Raw genomic sequence first — 21,113 nt, 5'->3', positions numbered from 1 at the left:
GCACGCAGCGAATTGGGCTATCAAAATTCTTACATTTTGCCTTATGAAAGGTAGAATGATTATATCAATACGAAAGCTCTAAGAATTATTTTAGCATCACTCCACATCACGGCGTTGTTAGGCGCGTGGTGTGCGCAAGGTTCTTGGTTCGATTCCAGGTTGCTGCGAAAAAAAAATGTTTTCAAATTCTGATTTCATAAGGCAAATTTATGAATTTCTAGCAAAATTTCTGTAGGAATTTTTCTTTCGATACCAAACACAATCGATTACAATTTAATCGCACACATGACGCTTTGTTTTTCTTTTCTCTTCTTTTTCATTTTTAACACACCGCGTAAGTATCACACGCGTTCACAACATCATCTTTCTTCAAACTCAGGATCCTCTTTCATTGAGCTGAGCCCGAGTCATATCTCCTTTCCTTTTCCTTCATTCTTGTCGATCACCAACGCTGTCGCATCGTTTCGAAAGCTCGCTTATGTTCGCATTCAAATAGCGGAGTAGGATTTCGGTATCCGTGTTTCGTTAATACACTGGTACAAATTGTTGTGACAGTTTGAATAATTAATTTCAATATTTGGTATTTCAATCAACCTAATCCTCTCACGGTGTCCCGACAGACCGTTATTATAAAGAAAAAAAATAAGTTAACCAAATTTGAGTACAGGGCTCAATTCCTGGGGTCATTCTGCACCTCTGGGCCAATTAAAAAAAAATCCCTTGGAGGCATCTCAAGAAATCTTGATATGGAGTTTTTGACTAAAAATTTCAATATAATTTATATTAAAATTACACAATACCACCTAAAAACCTGAAAATCACTCAAAAAGTTTGCCAAACTGTTCTTAACTCATATATTATTGTAATAGTTATTAAAATTATAAATATTGTGCATTTCTTTCACCACTGGACTATCGCAGAAGTTTTTACAAATGCGTAAATGCTAATAAAAGTCCGCGATTGCTTGAAATCGAGTCGGTGCCTTCATCGGGGTTACTCCTCGAAGTCCAAACAATAATCCCGCTGAAGACACCGAATTGATTCGATGCAATCCCGCACTTTTATTCGCATTTTCGCATTTATGAAGCTGCACCAGTAGTGAAAGAAATACACAATATTTGCAACTGAATTAACTAACTTACCAGCGTGGTTTGAGTATGTTTTTATATATCTTAAAGGTTGGTTTGCTACTGACAAGAAAAGGAATCGCCTATCTCGATGCATGGAAAATTTCTTCCCAGAAATGGTCCAGAAAATCACTTTTTTCTGATCGCAGTACGCAGTTGAAAAGAAATGTAATTTCAAAGGGGGCTCTCTGTGGGAAATTTCTTGACCCATTCAGTCAAGGAATTTCTTTACTTTTCTTGAGCGAAACAGCATACTTACAAGGGAAGGTCACGATGGTGTTACACGGGGTTTTCAACCGGACTATTTTTGTTAGATTCTACATGTCGAAATATGAAAAACCCAAAAGCCTTTCGGGTGATGGACCAGTGGTGTAGCCAGGAGGGGCTCTGAAAGGGGCAATTTTGTACGTATATTATACTATTGAGCTAATTGGAAATTTGACAAAAATATTTTTTTAGTATCTATTGTGATGGTAGAGAACAGAATTGACATTAAAGTATGTTTAAAATGTATTTTCCATGCCATTGGCGTAACCATCATGGAATATGGACACCAAAACAAATTTGGTTTTATTAGAATAGTATAGCAATACTAAACCCATCCCGATTGCGCCTATGGCATGGAAAATACATTTTAAACATAAATTAATGTCAATTCTGTTCTCTACCATCACAATAGATATTGAAGAAATATTTTTGTCAAATTTCCAATTAGCCTAATAATATAATATACGTACAAAATTGCCCCTTTCAGAGCCCCTCCTGGCTACACCACTGTTCCATCACCCGAAAGGCTTTGGGGTTTTTCATATTTCGACATGTAGAATCTAACAAAAATAGTCCGGTTGAAAACCCCGTGTAACACCATCGTGACCTTCCCTTGTTAGCTTAAACCAGTAAGCTTTGTTCAGTAGAATGAAAATTTAAAAAAATCAATATAATGGTCATGTTATGGTCGATAAAAACATGCAAAGCTGAATATTATTTATTTACAGCTTACTTTTCGACTTAAACACTAGGTGAGCAGCCCACTAAAGTCTGCCGAATTCATTTTCAATAATATTAGCCTCTTTGTACTACTCTTGGTGTATACGTCTAATTTTCCATTGAGTATTGTCCTCAGCAGTTTACGTTAAAATTAATAAATTCTGTTCTCATCCACAACATAATATTGACTACACGTAGAACAACATTGCCACATGTCAAAAGTGTTCCAAGATTAACATAGTCTTCAACAACTTCAAACAAATCTCCAATAAGTACTACCAAAGTTTCAACATCACTAGGACTCCCACTTCTCTACCTGGTACCATGTACTTTGTTTTTATATAATTCATTGACAACTGTTTAATGATTTTAAGGTCGCGTTTGAAGTGACGAAAATCAGTATGTGGCAGGAAATATTTTAACATTAGCTGGAAAATCTGATAAATACAATCAAGTTTAGGGCACAGACAAACAGACGTAACACTTAGAACAAATCTCGATAAAAATCATAGTCACGAGGACATTTACGCCCAATGCTAAAATAAGTGTGTTTGGCCGACAGGCCAACAGATGGCGGTAGTGTGTGTTGAGATAGAGTAGTGACAGCCCCCTGGCAACACATGTGAAAAAGCGAGTGAGGTCAACCCCCTGGTTGATGACATGACGACGACTGACATTTGCATAGGTGTTGAATGTGTGAGTGTGTAAATTAACGAAGCATTTATGCTGATGAATATGTATGGTTGTTATTGTTTATTTTAGTCCGTACTGCTTACTCGTTGTAAATAGATGTAAAAATGAGAAAATAAGTCGTCGTATTTTACTTTTATCCGATCACGCGAATCCCGGGACGGGTATGGTTTGTTTCGTGTAACCGTGTCCACTGCGCTGGGATCCAAAAGGTTATTGGCCCAGATTTCGGAAGAAAGTACTTAGAAAGTGTACTCTGGTCAGAGAGGTACTTGTGTTTTGCGAACGACTCTGTGAATGATTATGCGCTCTTGGCGTGCCTAAATGCTGCTGTCGAATAGCAGATTTAGAAGAAAGTTTTGTCGGGTGAAGCATCTTTGGCGGTAATGTAGGCCAAGCCAGAGTGGAAGAATATAGTGCGGACACTGTTGCTGGTAATTTTTATCGAGGAGGAGCGATTAGCAGTTGCGCCGATTGTTGCATCGAAACGTTTGGTGTTCATTTTGTTTTGTTTTTGTATGGACTTTCAAGTGAGAGCAGTGAGAGAGTGAGACTGTTAGACTGGAACGTGAGACTGTTTACTACAGATGCAATCTAGAGAAAAGTGCAACACAGTGGTCCGAAAGTAGTATTTTTTTGGACGAATTACTTTTACCAAGCGTAAAATGGCAGAAGCAAAGATAACGTTTGATCGGTTGAACGATGTGAACTGGTCAACATGGAGATTTAGAATGGAGCTGATGCTGATGAAGGATGATTTGTGGACGATAGTGAAGGACCCCAAGCCGGAGTCTGCGGATATGACGACAGCATGGACTAGAAAGGACGAAAAGGCTCGAGCGATAATCGGATTGGCACTGGATGATAGCCAGTTAATCCACGTCATAGAAGCTGCTACAGCGAAGGAAATGTGGGAGAAGCTCAAAAGCTATCACGAGCGAGGATCTTTATCGAACAAGATTCACATTCTTAGAAAACTTTGTTCGATGCGCTTGGAAGAAAATGGAAACATGTCCGACCATCTGTTGGAAGCATCAGAGTTAGTTCACCGTTTGGCCAGGATGGGAGAATCGCTAAAGGAACATCTTGTTGTAGCTATTTTGTTGTCAAGTCTGCCTGTGTCCTTCAGCCCACTCGTAACTGCGTTGGAAGGACGTCCTGAAGAAGATTTGAAACTTGATTATGTGAAGGGAAAGCTGCTGGATGAGTGGAGACGGAAAAGTGAATATAGTAAGCAGGAGAACGTCCATGAAAATGTATTGAAAACAACAGTGCAGATAGAGAATCGTCGAAATTATGTTCGGACGTGCTACTATTGTGGACGAGAAGGCCATTTCCAGAGAAACTGCCCTATTTTGTTGGAGGAGACGAAAAACAACATGAGAAAAGATCAAGCGAAGGCAATAACTGTACAGCAGCCAGAACCGGTACGTGATGGTGCTGATCGTGGAGTGTGCTTCACGGTCACTACTGAAAGTGATGTGCTTGCTGGAAAATGGATTCTCGATACTGGGTGCACAAAACACATGACAAATTCAGTCGCAAGTCTCGGTTGGTGGAATCCTTGCGCTGAAGAAGTCATTTTAGCGGATGGAAAAACAGTGAAGGCTAAAGGTAGCGGACGAGGAAAGTTTGCAGGAGTTGGGTTGGATGGTGAGCAAGTTGAGGTGAAGCTGAAGGAAGTGCTGTTTGTACCAGGTTTGACGAGAAGCGTGCTGTCAGTCAGCAGAATAACAGAAGATGGCTTCACAGTAGTTTTTGGATCGACAAGCTGTCGAATCATGAGAGGTGGTACGGTAATTGCTGTAGGTAAGAAGAGAAACGGTTTGTATAATCTTCAGCAGTACTAACAATGCATTGAACTCTGAGCTGAAGCAGGAGGAGTGAAAAATTGAAGTAATAAGAACAAGTCTCGCATACTCTGAGATAACGCCCTAAAAGCCATTGGTAGCCACGTGTGTAGCTCGTTGTTTCTGAGCAGATGAAAGAATAAGCATCCAAACCAACATCACGGGCAGGTAGATAATGATACTTTCTTCCCCATAGCGTTGTGAAATAACATGGAAATACATTCAAATGCTCAGAAACAATGAGCTACACACGTGGCTACCAATGGCTTTTAGGGCGAGATCAGAAGTTATGCGAGAAGTGGGCTGCACTAAGGAGGAGTGTTGAGATAGAGTAGTGACAGCCCCCTGGCAACACATGTGAAAAAGCGAGTGAGGTCAACCCCCTGGTTGATGACATGACGACGACTGACATTTGCATAGGTGTTGAATGTGTGAGTGTGTAAATTAACGAAGCATTTATGCTGATGAATATGTATGGTTGTTATTGTTTATTTTAGTCCGTACTGCTTACTCGTTGTAAATAGATGTAAAAATGAGAAAATAAGTCGTCGTAATTTACTTTTATCCGATCACGCGAATCCCGGGACGGGTATGGTTTGTTTCGTGTAACCGTGTTCACTGCGCTGGGATCCAACAGTGTGTAAACGTCAAACGCGAACAAAAACGATGCGGGCGCTGCCGGTGGCGGATATGCTACCTACCATATTTTTGATTCGACCGTTAAAAAGGTGGTCGATGCACAATGATGAGAGTGTGACGTCTGTTTGTCTGTGTTTAGGGATTGTATGGTAAGGTGTAAACTTTGTTTTTAATATTACCGTTTTGATTCATATTACGGACACTTAAGGACTCAGGGAAATATAACCCAGCATAGAGCATACAAAATAAATCATTCTGTATGATTCCTTAGCGCTATCGAAGGTCGGAAGCCCTTTACTTTCGAACGGTGGGTGAAGAAAACGCTTCCGCAACTTCAATAATTTTAAATAAATCAAAATGTGTGGCATTTTCATGATTCTTATTCCGGACGCTTCCTCACTTTTGCCTCATATTCCGGACATTTTGAATCGAATTCTGGACAGCTCATGATAATCATTAATGGAACAGTCAAATCATCAATCGAAATCGTTAAACCACCAAAGAGACATCTAAGGTAGTTGGGCATTATAATTTATCAAAGATATTTATGGAAAAAGTTTACTGAAACAAGCCTTGAAATTGAGAACTTTTGAACAGCAAAAATTGAAACATTTCGCGTGAAATGTTTCCCATACAAAGTAGAGTGTCCGGAATTTGAAGCTGTCCGTAAGATGAACCAAAACGGTACATTGATTATAAAAAATGCGTTTCGAAATTTACTGTTCACCATTGCATTCTGATGTAAATATTTTTTGGCTTTGCAGGCGATGACTTCACTGGAATCGACCGCAGCGCAGTTAAGCAGACTTTCACAACCTTGAAGGGGCACAACTTAGATAAGCATATAATGCCATTAACTCTACCTACCTCTACGTACATGGTTGCATATAGAGAAAGAAACGGGTTCAGTTGTGGCAGAGGTAGTGCTTGATAAGGATGTAGTTGAAATTGTCAAAAAGCCTTGGAAAACATGTGACGCGTGTCAATTATGACTCCCGTGCTGTGAAAACATTTGTTCTAGCTACGATTGTTACCTTTTATGGATTATGTAACCAGCTTAGGAACCTATAACTTGCATTCACAAATTACATTTCTACACTGTTTCTTAATAAAAGCTTATCTGACTTCATCTCTTTCGATAATAAATTAGCCAAAATAAACATTACACAGTTTCACAAAAATCAAAATTTCTGGAATTCAACCAGTCACCCCCTAGTCCTAGTTGCAATACTAAAACAAACTACCAGACAAATTTTCATTCAATTTGGAGAAGATTAGGAAGTGCCTCAAGCCGAATTAGTGTTTTTTTTGGCTATTTTTTACATTCAAAAAAATCTAACGAGAATTTGGAAAAACGAAAATCAAAATAAATACCACTAGTTGAACGTATTATTAGTACTTTACATTTTTTGAGAACACTTTATGCCGATTAGAGATTGTTTTGATCTCATAAAATTGATTTCTGTGCATTAAAGTACCTGTAAAACATACATTTCTCTACAGTTTTTGTTCTACAAGATTCTTAACCTCATGCCTAATCATAAAAGTTCAAGCGTAGTATGGTTCCTTTGTCATTTCTGAACATTATTGTAGTACATTACAGATAAATTGTAAAAAATCGTCGGAAATACGACATTCCTCATTCCCCTGCATTTAGAGCTGCTGCTAAATGGCGCAATTGCTGACATGTTACAAAATTGAACATAGTAGCTTTGCTTTTTCAATGATAGATGATGATTGCAGAAAACAGCTATCAAATGTCATCAACGCAGTCGTGTTTCAAACAACATTCGCATTTTGATGCCAAGCAATTACATATGTGATACCGTGGTGAATCAAAATCCGGACGGCACCAATATCCGGACACTCTGATTGTAATTATTAAATTTAATATAAAATCAAATAGTAAATATAGGTTTAAAATTTATATTCGTAGATTTACATATGTCTGTTCATGTTCATTCATTGGGCCGTATGAATAAAATGTAGTAAAGTTGAGTTTACTACATTCTCGGTAGTAAACGCTATATGTGGAACACGAGTGGAACATGTTTGTGTCATTTTCCTTTCTACACCTTTCGAACATACTACAAACAACGCATTGCTATGAATAAAGGTAGCATTTACTACAAAGCTACTGGTAGTTAGCTTCAGAGGTTGCTACACATGCTTTGAGTTTGCGGAATTGAATGCAATAATTTACTTTTGAGTAAAAATCATGGGAAAACGATATGAGTTTTGATATATCGGAAGGTATTTTGAGTTTTGCAAAAGAATTCTGAGGTTACGAAAACTTTCGCTCCGCCAATTCTGAGATTCCGGTAAGATTACCGGCAGTAGCAATTTGTAATATCCATGTGAATTATGGCATTACGATAATTATGTTATTTTCTAGGAATTTTAGGATGTCGGTAGGAATTCAGATATTGATAAAGTAATTCTGAATTTTACGTGTAAGTTCTGACATCTCAGATTTCCTTTTGAATTCCGGAATTCCTGTAGGAACTTTGAGATTCCGATAGGGATGTCGGATTGTTTATGATAATTCTGAAAATATAAATACCATTCTAGGAATATTGCGGAAATATTAGGAATCTGGTAAAAACTCTAGAATAGGGTCCTAAATCCCTGCCCAAATTTTAGTGCCAAACGCATAAGTTTAGGTCAAAAACATATGTTTACTCAATTTTCTAATGTTTTCCGATGGTTTAAGCCCAAAAAACATTTTTTAAGTTTTTTTAAAATTTTGTCACACCCCTTGGTTTAAACTCAAATTTTGGGTGTATTTTGTTTTCCGTGTCCCTTCCGAAATGTCAGAAAAGAACAACCCCGGTGTTAAAAAGTTGAACCCCTGTGGTATTTTTGCAGACTAAGCGAACGTCAAACATGATCTCAAGTGTCAAGGTTCATTTATGGATCCAATTTTTAAATTAAAGTTTTAATATGATTTATCAGATATTAGAGCGGGAAAAAATGCTAAAGTAGTTGCAGTGACATGCTCTTTCGTAATATTAAATGAAAACAAGATTTCATTAAACATTTTAGGACCCTATTGGGGTGGGAATAGGATTCCGAATATTAATCTCTTGGAATTCTGTGGGAATCTTTGAGACGGTATTTCTGTAAGAATCTATGAGATTGCGGTGGGATTCCTGCGAATTATTGTGTGAATATTTGTAATTCCGAAAATCAATCTTTGTAATTATTGTAAAAACCTTTAAGATTCCGTTGATCTCCAGTTCCGTTGGAATTTCAAAGTAAAGCTTTAATATAAACGTTTTGAATGTCGGTAAATATTTTATAGATTTCAATGGGATTTTTTGTGGAATCGTTAAGAATTTTAATAATTTCAAAGGGAACCCTGGTGTTTTAGGGGAGATCCTCATTGAATTCTAACGACTACCAATGGAATCACTACAATTCTCATAAAAATCTCTACATTCTAAGTTCTAGACATTTCAAGGATACTATCAGAAACCCCACCAAAATAACGAGAATATCACAGAAACACTTAGAAGAAAACACTGTTAAGAAAACACACGGGGAGCATCAAAATTCTACCGCAATTTCACCAGAATCTCAGTACTGGTGCTAGAAAATAGGTGGTTCCAAATTTGATAGCTGTAATCTTAAGATCTCTTCATAAATGTTAAGCTAGTATTTAGAAAATCGTCGGCGTTGGCGAATGCCGAAAACCACCCAGAAAATTCTTTGATGTACCATCATCATAAAATCATAGACATAGAGATAATAGCAGACTAAATTACACTATTGTGCTCTGCAAGATAAATCCACGTAATGCGATTATCTGAAAATGTCGATATACCGTCGCAGTGATAATGAAAATCACCAAATGTTTCAGATTTAGCAAATTTGAAACATTTGCGTCCTTGAAGAACGAAAAAATCCAAGCCTACTTGAATTTTGACGTTGCGTTTGAATTGCGCGCATATCTTCTGCGCGTTACCGCCGCCGCTAATTAATTTAATATAAGCGCCGCAATACAAATCTTGTCAAATAACAGCACCTTCATGATTTGTGCAAATTGTCGCGTAATCGATTAGATTCCATGCATTTTCTTCATATGCATGATTGTATTAATTTTAAGCGTCACTCTGAATAGATTATTCTTTACGTGCAGAATCACTCTGCACTCTGAATGGAAATTTCTTAACGTGCAGCTTCAGTCACTGCTCATGTTCGAAAGTAGTAAGTACTACATGTTCGAAAAGTTTTTTATTCATACCAAAAGTGTAGTAAACTTTGTGGATTTTGTTTTTGAGTAGATGCTACATGTAGTAAAGTTCAAAGTTTTTTATTCATATCACCCATTGTTTCATCTAGTAATCCTTTGTAACGAAATATTAATAAAAACAAAAAAGCGACACCAGTTGAGCGTCATTCCATCAGATAACCAAATCCCACAGCGAAATTTTTGGCAAGAACATCTGCCACTTTCGAGTTAAGGTGAAGCTACAAAACTATTCAATTTTAGTGCTTTGCGTATCTGTGAAGTGTGTGGAATAATAGTTTTCAAGTGTGTGCAGCAAAGAGTGAGAACAATTTGTGTAAATAATCTTTTGTAGTGTGAAAAGAGGATGCCTCAAACGCTGTCCGGATTTGTAGGCTATTGATCATTAACCCGGACATACCGTAAAAACCTAATATTGAGTGCGTTTGGAAAATATTTTGATGTGAATTGATGTTTAACTATATAATTTAAAACTAAGAATGTAATTTGTCGACAGAGAATGGTTTTCGCAAGAAAAATGTAAATATTGAGTATCTTTTCTGTGAACATCAAATGCAGGTTGTTGGCAAGGAGTGCAGGTGAAACAATTGAAGTTTTATTCAAGGTTTGGACTTTTCATATATTGTTTAGTATATTTATGCATGTTATTTTATTATATTGGAGATTTTTCGTTAGAATAAAGCGCATTTTATTATTTTCCATGTATATTTTCAACGTAAAACGCCTCTGTCCGGATTTCGATTCAAAAGCGTCCGGCATTTTGATGCATGTGTCCGGATTTAAGAACACGACATACTGCATTAAATTAACGTTTTACATGTTAAAAATTAATATTTTACTACAATTTTTGTTCATGATACGAAGTTTTGACGTAGACCCGTATGGAAAACAATAAAACTTGTACTAGATGTGATAAAAATATGTTTAAAACAGCGTTTGAACTTTCGGCGTTGCTTAAGTGTCCGGGTAATGATGCATCACTGTGTAGCCCCGAGGTCAAGCTTCTCGATTACCGATCTTGAGGATCGGAGTTCAATTATGATTCTTTTTCGAGTGAAACCAATGTTTATTATATGCAGCATAGAAAAAGGACTAAAGGCGCAAATCACTACTTGAGCATTTCTCTTCATTCACTTAGGAGCAGGCTTTATTTTGTTCATCTTGATCTGATGGATGGAGCGACCTCGTACGCTCACAACAATTATGAGTCAGCATTCGATGTTGGTTGAATAATCCGTGGCTGAGAGAATGGAGAGAAACGTTGGCTCTATCCAAACGCACATCTTCCATTTGACAGCTCTAGCTTACTGCTTACTACAAACACATCATCATTGCTTTTGGGATGAACAGAGGTTGGTTTCTCCGTCAACGCAAGAGCATGATTTCGCTTTCCTCTTTGCCCTTTTGGGCAAAGAGCTACAAAGAGACAACGAAGAGCTGTCTGGAAATGCTCTTTCCCGAACTGAGAAATGGGAAAACATGCTCTCCCCCTAACTGAGAAAGGGAAAAAATAATCTCTTTCTCTTTTAAGCATTGAGGTTGTCAAAACAAACTCTTCACCACTGCACACTGGGCCAGGAGCAGAATTTAGCCAGACAAAACCTCTAGCGCTTTAGGAGTGCATTTTTTCGAGTTGGTGTCAAAGGAGACTTGTCTTGAATTTGTTTGTTCTTCAATTTGATGATAAAAGTTAGTTGGAAATTTCGCCGCATAGGTGGCGCTGCGATGCAAACTTTTTTGTTTTGCGTCCTAGAGCTTTCGCGTCTTCGGCAATATTTTAGAACGTGTAAAAATACGACAAGTTGTCGAAGACACCAAAGTTCTAGGACTTCAAATAACAAAGTTATGGTAAAAAATGTGTATATCACTTAAATTTTACGTTTTTCCTACTTTTTACCTCAAAATCGTAAAATGTTTCATTTTAACAACCATGCGTCGCGTAATTTCGATAACATGCATATACTTTATGAAAAAAAAAATCTTATTTTTATATAAATATTTGAATTTTTGAACAAATTATTGTAAAAATCTGATAATTTTTAACATAACTTAACTCAAAAAGTTGCAAATTTTTGCAAAAACTTATCAATGATCCCAAATACGCTATATTTCATCTAACAAATGTCAAAGTTTGCCGGATGTATATTTTGGTATATTTGAGATATCTGAATTCAAAATAACCACCGTTTTCATATAAATAGAATAGACTTATTATCAATTTTATCATTGTACTACAAGATTGTTAGACACATTGCGTCAGTCAAGTTTTATGAATCAAATATTTTTTATTAGTCTGGTGTTACAGTATCTAGATATTTTCATATTGTTGTGTGGCTCTTATGTCATCTCCAGCAACTGTCTAATTAGAACTTTGCTATGGCCTGCTATAATTCATTTTTTACATCCTGTTATGACCGCGTCGAGACAGTTCTCTCTGACATAAATCACAGTTTACAAATCACTAGTATCAAAATAAAAGTATTTGATTAACAAATCTTAACTGACGCAATGTGTCAAAAATCTTGTAGAATAATGATAAAATTAATAATAAGTCCATTCTATTTATATGAAGAGATGGCAATTTTGAATTAAGATATCTCAAATATATCAAAATATACATCTGGCAAACTTTGACATTTGGTAGATGAAATATAGCGTATTTCGGTACATTGATAAGTTTTTGCAAAAACTTGCAACTTTTTGAGTAAAGTTATGTTAAAAATTATGATGTTTTTACAATAATTTGTTCAAAAATTCAAACATTTATATGATAATAAGATTTTTATTTCATACAGTACATGCATGTCATCGAAATTAAACGACGCACGGTTGTTAAAATAAAATATTTTACGATTTTGAGGTAAAAAGTAGAAAAAACGTAAAATTTAAGTGATTTACACATTTTTTACCATAACTTTGTTATTTGAAGTCCTAGAACTTTGGTGTCTTCGACAACTTGTCGTATTTTTACACGTTCTAAAACATTGCCGAAGACGCGAAAGCTCTAGGACGCAAAACAAAAAAGTTTGCATCGCAGCGCCACCTATGCGGCGAAATTTCCAACTAACTTTTATCATCAAATTGAAGAACAAACAAATTCAAGACAAGTCTCCTTTGACACCAACTCGAAAAAATGCACTCCTAAAGCGCTAGAGGTTTTGTCTGGCTAAATTCTGCTCCTGGCCCAGTGTGCACTGTGAGAATGAAAATAACCAAACACAAACGTTTTAAACTCTTCATCCCGCAGAGCTCGTACGCTCAGTTTGTGTGTGGGTAAAATCGCTTCTCTTTCGTAGTTGATCATTAAAAGGGGGAGAAAGAGGATAAGTGTCAAGAGCAAGGAAGAAGCCTGCTTAGGAGTGGGAGATTTTTGCGAGTACTATTGATTAAGACTCACACCAAGATGCACTTTTGAACAATGAATCGTGATGAAATTTTATGGCCTCAAGTCATTTTTTTTTAACATCTCTGCAATGCTTCTATCTTACGATATCGTGATCTTTTATCGAAAAAAAAAACTGAAGAGTGTTTCGAAAAGAACATCAGTTTTCAATAATAATAAAAAAAAAAAACAAAGATAGCAGACCTAGAGGGTGGGAGTCCTAGTGAGACTTGGATAGTTCTTATTGGGGATTTGTTCGAAATTGTTGTAATCTTAGACCACTTTCGATATGTGACAATGATGTTTCCGTGAACCGTCAAACGGGGTAACTTTCAACAATTTTCAACATCAGAAAATATTACAAAATCTTTCTTTCTATTGTTGAATTACACATTCTACCTTCCATCACGTGACAAACCGATTTCAGTAATACTTTATTGGATGGAGCTTACCAGGCTCCAGAAGAATCCATTAAGCAACGAAATCAGAAATATTCTAAAATGGCATTCTACCCCATCCATTTGGACATTTTGAACAATCCCTATTTTTCAACCAACTTTTCTACACGATTTAAAACCAGTAAAAAAAACTCAAATTTGGAAAATGTTTTCATGATGGTAGCTAGCAAACATTGTAAAGTTACTGTTAGGACTTCGAATGGGGTTTAAATGTGGATCTCATTAGGAGAAAACGACACAAATCCTTAAAGTGGCATTTTGGACCATTTGATCCTAACTGACTGCTTAGATTGATGAACCTACCTTAAAGAAACCTTGGTGCAGCGTTGTCCCGCACATATCGCAAACATAAAATTTGACGAAGCCGTTTTTCCACCCAACCACCCTACTTAACGAAAGTCGCATCAACAAACAGCTGATCGTGACGCTTCGAACTGACGTTTCTCGTTGTCAAAACCGAAACCCGGGCAGCGCACAACACAACAAATCACGACCAGAGTTTCCGATCAATATTCAAAGTTTTGTGGTGAAAAAAAATGTTTGATTTGTGTTCGGGTTGGTAGACATCATGACCAGTGAGCAGAAAATGCATTCCAAGTCCATCAAATCCAAAGATCCCTCACTGGGGTCGTACTTTATTCTGTGCTTTCTGCGGGTGGCGATGGTTTTCGTTCCCCAGGTGGGATACATTCATCCGGACGAGTTCTTCCAATCCGTGGAAGTGGTGGCTGGTATGTAATCAAGAAAATAGGATGAAGTTACAAGATAGACCTGTAATATTGAGCTTTTCTCGTTTTTAGGGGACGAATATGGCTTGGAGGTGACACGCACTTGGGAATTCAACACCACCTTCCCGATCCGTTCGATGGCGATTCCGTACTTTGGGCTGAAGTTGCCCTTTGGGTTTCTCCGGTTCTGGTCGATGTATACGAAGTACTATTTCGATGTCAATCTGAGGGGAAGCTACGTGACGTTGGTGTTTCCGCGATTTCTGATGGTGGTGCTTTCGTTTGTGAATGATTGGAGCTTGCGGAAGATTTGCCAAGCATACGGATTGCAGAGCCAGTTCCGGTTGATGACCCTGGCCAGCTCGTACGTGATGTTGGTTTATTCCACGAGGACGTTTACGAACAGCATTGAAATGGCTTTGTGCTCGCTTCTGCTGTACATTGTGAGCGATTGTATGATACACTCGAACACGGTTATCTATCAGAAGGAGTTTCTGGAGGAGAAGTACCAGAAAGCGAAGAATACCGTAGAGAAGGTGAAATTGTTCAAGCTTAAAATGTCGCTTCCATCGCATTCCTTGAATAAGTGCGTTTTGATGGCGACTCTTTGCGTTGCTGGCGTATTTAACAGACCAACATTTTTCCTGTTTGGATTGCCATTGGTGTTTCACTGGTTGTTGCGAGGGATGGGAACCAGAACGGTTTCATTCGCCGATTTTAACATTCGTATAATTACTTTTGTGTTGTCGTCGATTCCTGCTTTGGTATTCTTCATTCTAGTGGATTCGTTTTACTACGGATATATAACTCCAGCAGAAGTCGAGAGATTCGATATCTCTATCAATAACTTTGTGGTGACTCCTTTGAACTTCATACGATACAACATAAATCCGCAAAATACCGAACAGCACGGAGTTCACCCTTATTATCTGCATTTGATTGTTAACATTCCCATCCTGTACAACGTCCTGGGCGTAATTGCAGTCTTCTCATTTATGGGAATGCTTCAAAAGCTTGCTTCCAACGAGTACACAAGCCTTCCTCGAGCACAATCCTTCGTAGGGCTCATGCTTTGCGCAATATTCTTCCCAATCATCATGCTCTCATTCTTCAACCATCAAGAACCGAGATTTCTGCTACCAATCACTCTTCCCCTGATCCTTTTGCACGCTCCCAAGCTCAAAACCGGTTTCTGTTCTTCCTATCCGTTCCGCACACGATCCTTCCTCAAAGATTTCATCTACGAGCATTTCCTCTGTACCCGAGCTAGTTCTCGATACCTCCTCCGAGTTTGGTATTCAACCAACATCGCTCTGACCCTGTTCTACGGATTTGTCCACCAAGGAGGAGTCTACCAGCTCGCAGAACACCTCAGCCGCCAGCTCGATATCCGCTCCGCCTCAACCCAGATCCACCTCGCAACCAGCCACATCTACAGCATGCCCCAATGCTTCCTGAACCAACCCAGCAGCAACACCCTTCTCGTCAATCCGGAAAACGGACAAAAGTACCGCCGAGGAAAGCGCTTCTTCCTCTACGAATACGGCAGCACAAACCTGAACGAACTCTACTCCCGCATGAAAACCATCCTGGACGCGTGCGAAATGAAGCAGCATACTTCCAACCAACGTTACCTACTCTACTTAGCCATTCCGTCCAGCTTATCAGAAGACCTCAACGAGGTCTTTCACAACCGCTCCACCGTCCTCCTCAAACACACCCAGAGCAAGGTGTTCTATCCGCATCTCTCGATCGAGGCCATGCCCAAACTGCTCGGTCAGCATCCCTGCGGCATCAACACCGACGTGGACGAAATCGGCGACACCTGCCCCATCTACGCCTACGAGGACGAACAGCAGAACCCATTCTCGACGGCACGAATTCTGAAGCAGTTCAGCTCGCTGGTGCACCAGTTCGGGTTGATTCTGTACCGGATCGAGGTACGCAAGCGTATCAAATAACGACCGGTCAGCAGCAGTGCCATCGTTTGGATTGGGCGGCAGGACGTAAGAAGCTAGTCATATGTTTTTCATAGGTGTAAATAGATGTGATATTTTTTAGGTTTTTCTTAACAATTAAATTAGCTTGAATCCAAAAAAAAAACGTTGATATATTATTCCAAAAACACAAATGCTAGCTTGTAAGGATTGACTGTTTAGTTTATTTCTATTAAAAGCGCAATAAAACATTTTAAAATACACATCTGCTACTTAGTCTATGATTTCCGTCAGAAATTCGTAGGTACAAAGTACGTTAGGGAAACGCCCAGTCGAAGGTCAAGTCAATTCGTTTTGTTTGCTAAGGTCTAATCTTCCTCAAGAGTTCCTTGATGATTAACTGTAATGAGAGGAATAATTTGATTGTGTAGTAACAATAATACTCTTAGAATTTATGAAAAACAATCAAATGCAGTAAATGTTATTACTATGTAGTATAATATAGAGACGTACGCTCCCGTGCAAAAGTTTGGCTTCACCCCCTCAAAAACATACACGTTTATTTATTTATTTTTTTTTTTATTAGTAGGGTGCAGAGCTACTTGGGCACTTTCATGATTAACTTTGGCATGGGGGGATTTTCTCGGCCGAATTATCTGAAACTTTGCAATAAGAAACATTTAAATATTGAGGCCAAATATGAGCTCAGTAGCTTTCAAAAATCCCTACTGCCGAAGTGAATCAAAAGTGCCAAGAATAGGATCCGGCTCCCTATCATTTAAAACATTAAATTCATTTCTTATATCTAGGTGTTCTGTGTTGTTAGACAACACTATCATCCTAATTTGGTAAAATAAATTAAGGATTTTATTAACATTTTGTTAACAACATATTACATTTCATTTGCCGTAGTATTGAATTTACTGACCCTAACTTAAGGTGAAGCGGCGTGTAACTCAAAGAATCATTAGAATCATGATTGATGTAATAGTAGTAGTGTCGCCTTTCCATGTATATTTTCAAAACAAACAAAAAATATAACATTTGTGTTAAGCATATTTTTATGTAAACACATGGGAAATTTAGTAGATTGACGAGCATTGGAAATCAAAATCAACTGTCCAATCGTACATATCGAAAGAAAACATTATGATTTAATGAAGCGCAACGGAATTTCTCTGTTTTTTATTGGATTTATCGCATATTTTTGTTATGCATCGGAACGGTTTATGTTTACAAGGGATGACGGTGTTGTCAGGTGATTGGTGACATATTTTTCTAGCAATTGTTAGATGCTTGTTTTCGGAACATTTGTTGCATATTATAAAAACTTATCATTTTGCAAATAGTTTTCCATCACAAGATCACTGATTTAATAAAATTTTAATGATTTTTATGATCAATTCCAGAGGGATGACATCATAGTTTTTCAATATGGTATTTGACAGATCTTGTTGTGCCTTCTTATCGGGAGCATAAATTCATACTCCAGTTGCAATTCTCACGCACACTCATATATTTGTTGAATGTTTACCTTCGGTATGAGTGAAAATGGGACAAAATGCGCCAAACAAGACAAAATCTGGTATGTGGAATGTGCATTGCAAGTCTTCGGTTTTCTTATAAGTGGTTTTATCCGCGTTAGCAATGGCATTTAGCCATCGATCCCTCGCATCGGTATGTGTTGGAAACTTATGATGAGAAATATTATCATCGTGATAATTGTTCTTCTGATTATGAAAATCGAAGAACAAGAACAAGCAAGAAGGAAAACAACACTTCATTGTGCTTTTCACGATAATAGAAATGAAACTTACTTTGGAATGGAAATAATAACGAACAATATACGTAGGTTTTGTGTGCCTAGGTTCGTTTTCCCACATTCACACCAGCTGCATTGCTTATAGCGTAATAGTATTGGTGAGCACTGCTTGCGTTCGATAAGAGGCAACAAAATATGGCCATCATGCCGGCCCCCTGATCAATTCACATTAAATTCTATGATTTTACAGATAGCAACTCTGACATCACTGCGCTCAAAGATCGCGATGATTGTGCACACACGATAGACGCGTCCCGACGCATCCCGACGCATCGCACTGCGGAGCTTTTCAATTATTTTGAGTGGTCCAAATTGATAAACACTTGGTATGATTTTATGCTTCGTAGAGATGGTTTCTGTAATTTGAGAGAATCGAAAAACAAACAACGTATGAGTTTCAAGTTTCTATGCTTTGCCCGACCTTTCCGCACTGAAAATTAATACAACAGAAAAAAAGTTGGTTATTTTAGACTATAAACACAGGTATGTCTCAGTGTGCGGTGGCGGCGTCGATTCACAGCAAGTGAAAACCATCGCCATGATAGTTTTGAGTGATGCGGTTGATAAAACTTTATAAATATTTGATTCCCGTTTGAAATGTGTTCATTTAAGGAAAGTGAATGAAAGATTTGTTTAGTGGAAGTGTAGTGAACGCAATATGAAATCCAAAACACTAATGCTTGCTGCAGAATTACAATGGAAAAGGTAAGCACCTTCTATTTACAAGTGTAGTTGTGTGAGGCAATGAAATGCGGCATGAAATCGGAGATTTTTTTTGAGAATATAAATCTTATGTATATTGTCGCTAAATTGATAATGCTGTATCTGAAAGTGTTAATTAAATATTGAAATACCACCTGAAGCACATTTATTTCATCGATGTTGCAAATACCAATACTATCATAACAATATGTTAATGATTTTGGAAGAAGCCATTTTGTGATGACGCACCAAAAGGCCATTTACATTACATTTCATTTGCCGCAGAAGTTCAGTTTTTTTACAGGTGAGTTGATTTCATCTGCTTATAAGAGAAAATAAAACGTTTTGACGTTAACTACGTCTTACGGCAATATACTGGGTGTCAATTGAAAATCTAAAATTTTGCGACCGTCACGAAATTATGTAAGATTTTGAACGCTAATAACTCAGTCATTTATCGATAGATTTTCAATATTTTTCCACCAATCGATCGGAAATGTATACAACAATTTCCTCGAATGGAGAAAACTATTGATTATTGACAATAAACTATTGAAAATTGGGAAAATGTCGACCCCTTTCTTACGCAACCAATCACGTGCAAGCAGTTTTCCACGCTTCTTTTGCGTTCCGCTTCGCACTATAAAACCAGACCGATTCCTGCTTTTTCGCTCATTCTTCTTTTTGCCGTCAGATTGTGAACATGGTCGGCGAGCAAGTCTCGAGTGCCTTTCGCATTCTCAATTCAGTTTTCAATGGAACGCGAATGGAACAACAACACGCCGTCGCGACTGAAGCCGCTTGTTAAAGCGCCCATCATCATCGCCACCGCATCTGGCGAGGAGGATTTCTACCAGTGTGCCGTCAGCATCTCGCTACCAGAGGCAAGCTCTTGATCATCAAGCGGCGGCAAAATACCAGCGTCCGGATTCCAGAATTGGCGTTGCAGGAATCGGGGCGCAAAGGTAAGTTTGTACGAGGTGGCTGAATAAAATCGACCAAAGCCGCTTGTTGAAGCGCACATCGTCATCAGCACCGAAAATCTCACCGGGCAAGGAGGATTGCAACCAGTGCGCCGTCAAAATATGTCCTTGTTACGTAAATTCAACAATTCAATCGGCACTTTTCAGAGCCAACAAATGTGTTTTAAAGAGTTGATTGTGTAATATTCCTTAATTTGTTCGAGATGGCTGAAGAAAATCGACTAAAGCCACCGAAATGTGTCCGTGTTACGCAAATTCAACAATTCAATCGGCCCTTTCCAGAGCCAACAAATGTGTTTTAAAGAGTTAATTGTGTAATATTCCCTAATGTGTTTACCACATACTTGCTATAATTTCTTAATTCATCTCATAGCAGCATACTGCTGCAGTGCCGTCGGGATGCAATAACAGCATAATGCTCATCTTGTAGATCCCTTACCCAGACATCAGTTTCATATAGCCTATTTCCCAGATAAGAAAACGAAGAATTTGAAAGGAGGAGCATCACCTGCTATTCTAAGGGTATAAAGCATCCCTTCTTCGTTGAATTCGGTTTCATTCTGTTTTCGCTTTCGAGCTGGTAAGAGCTCCTCCAAACCTGCTCAGGTCCTCGCTACCAGAGGCAAGCTGTTTGTACGAGATGGCTGAAGAAAATCCACCAAAGCCGCTCGTTGAAGCGCACATCATCATCCGCACCGCAAATCTCATCGGGCGAGGAGGATTGCAACCAGTGCGCCGTCAAAGTGTGTCCGTGTTACGCAAATTCAACAATTAAATCGGCCCTTTCCAGCGCCAACAAAGGTGTTTTAAAGAGTTAATTGTGTAATATTCCCTAATGTGTTTACCACATACTTGCTATAATTTCTTAATTCATCTCATAGCAGCATACAACAATTGATTTATTATGAATAATTGACAATACGGCAATTTGAGGATGTTTCCGAGGACGCTGCTTCTGTGCCGTTGGGATGCAATATATTTTCTATTGTTAAGGAATGATTCAAATATTACGTAACGCAAAATTTTATTTTAACCATATATATTTTCTAAATTCACACACCATTACATTCTGGATTATAACTAAAAGAAGGTTGCAATTATGACATTTGACTATAATACAAATGCAGCAAATTAAATGGCGTAGTTAACGTCATGCGGTCGTGTCTTGTACACAACCCCCACTGATTTTTTAATATACTTAACCTAACTTACCTAAACATATAACGCATTAATCGTGGCAATAGAATATTGTAACGATTTTGCCTGAAATTATTAATTATTTTATTTGACGTTTGTTCCAATGTTTCAATATTGGATATTCTATGTAACTCATTGGTACTATACCAGGGAGGAAACTTCAAAATCATTTTCAAAATTTTATTTTGAATTCTCTGCAGAGCTTTCTTCCTGGTATTACAACAGCTAGTCCATATTGGTACAGCATACAACATGGCTGGCCTGAAAATTTGTTTGAATATCAAAAGCTTGTTCTTAAGACAAAGTTTTGATTTTCTATTAATAAGGGGATAGAGACATTTTACATATTTATTACATTT

General features: G+C 37.9%; 2 protein-coding genes across 3 annotated transcripts in view; one reads left to right on the top strand and one right to left on the bottom strand.

The window, feature by feature from the left end:
• Positions 1-13,803: 13,803 nt before the first annotated feature.
• Positions 13,804-16,313, top strand: LOC5567221 (GPI mannosyltransferase 4). Its single transcript, XM_001651600.2, has 2 exons — positions 13,804-14,116; positions 14,186-16,313. Exons 1-2 carry the CDS (start codon positions 13,954-13,956, stop codon positions 16,072-16,074), a joined length of 2,052 nt encoding a protein of 683 aa, XP_001651650.2. The 5' UTR covers positions 13,804-13,953; the 3' UTR covers positions 16,075-16,313.
• Positions 16,314-16,343: 30 nt separating this feature from the next.
• LOC5567222 (single-stranded DNA-binding protein 3) overlaps positions 16,344-21,113 on the bottom strand; it is a 176,423-nt gene continuing 171,653 nt past the window's right edge. For both annotated transcript variants that reach the window (XM_021855253.1, XM_021855252.1), the window contains one exon: positions 16,344-16,450. In XM_021855253.1, coding sequence (XP_021710945.1) covers positions 16,412-16,450 — 39 coding nt within the window. In that variant the 3' untranslated portion in view covers positions 16,344-16,411. The remainder of the gene's footprint in view (positions 16,451-21,113) is intronic.

Source organism: Aedes aegypti, chromosome 3 (assembly GCF_002204515.2).
Source record: "Aedes aegypti strain LVP_AGWG chromosome 3, AaegL5.0 Primary Assembly, whole genome shotgun sequence".
NCBI lineage: Eukaryota > Metazoa > Arthropoda > Insecta > Diptera > Culicidae > Aedes > Aedes aegypti.
This window is presented reverse-complemented; position numbering and strand designations above follow the sequence as displayed.

Coding starts and splice junctions, on each gene's coding strand:
- LOC5567221 (XM_001651600.2), top strand. CDS start 13,954: ATGACCAGTGAGCAGAAAATGCATTCCAAGTCCATCAAATCCAAAGAT. Junction 14,117..14,185: donor ATCCGTGGAAGTGGTGGCTG/GTATGTAATCAA, acceptor TCTCGTTTTTAG/GGGACGAATATGGCTTGGAG.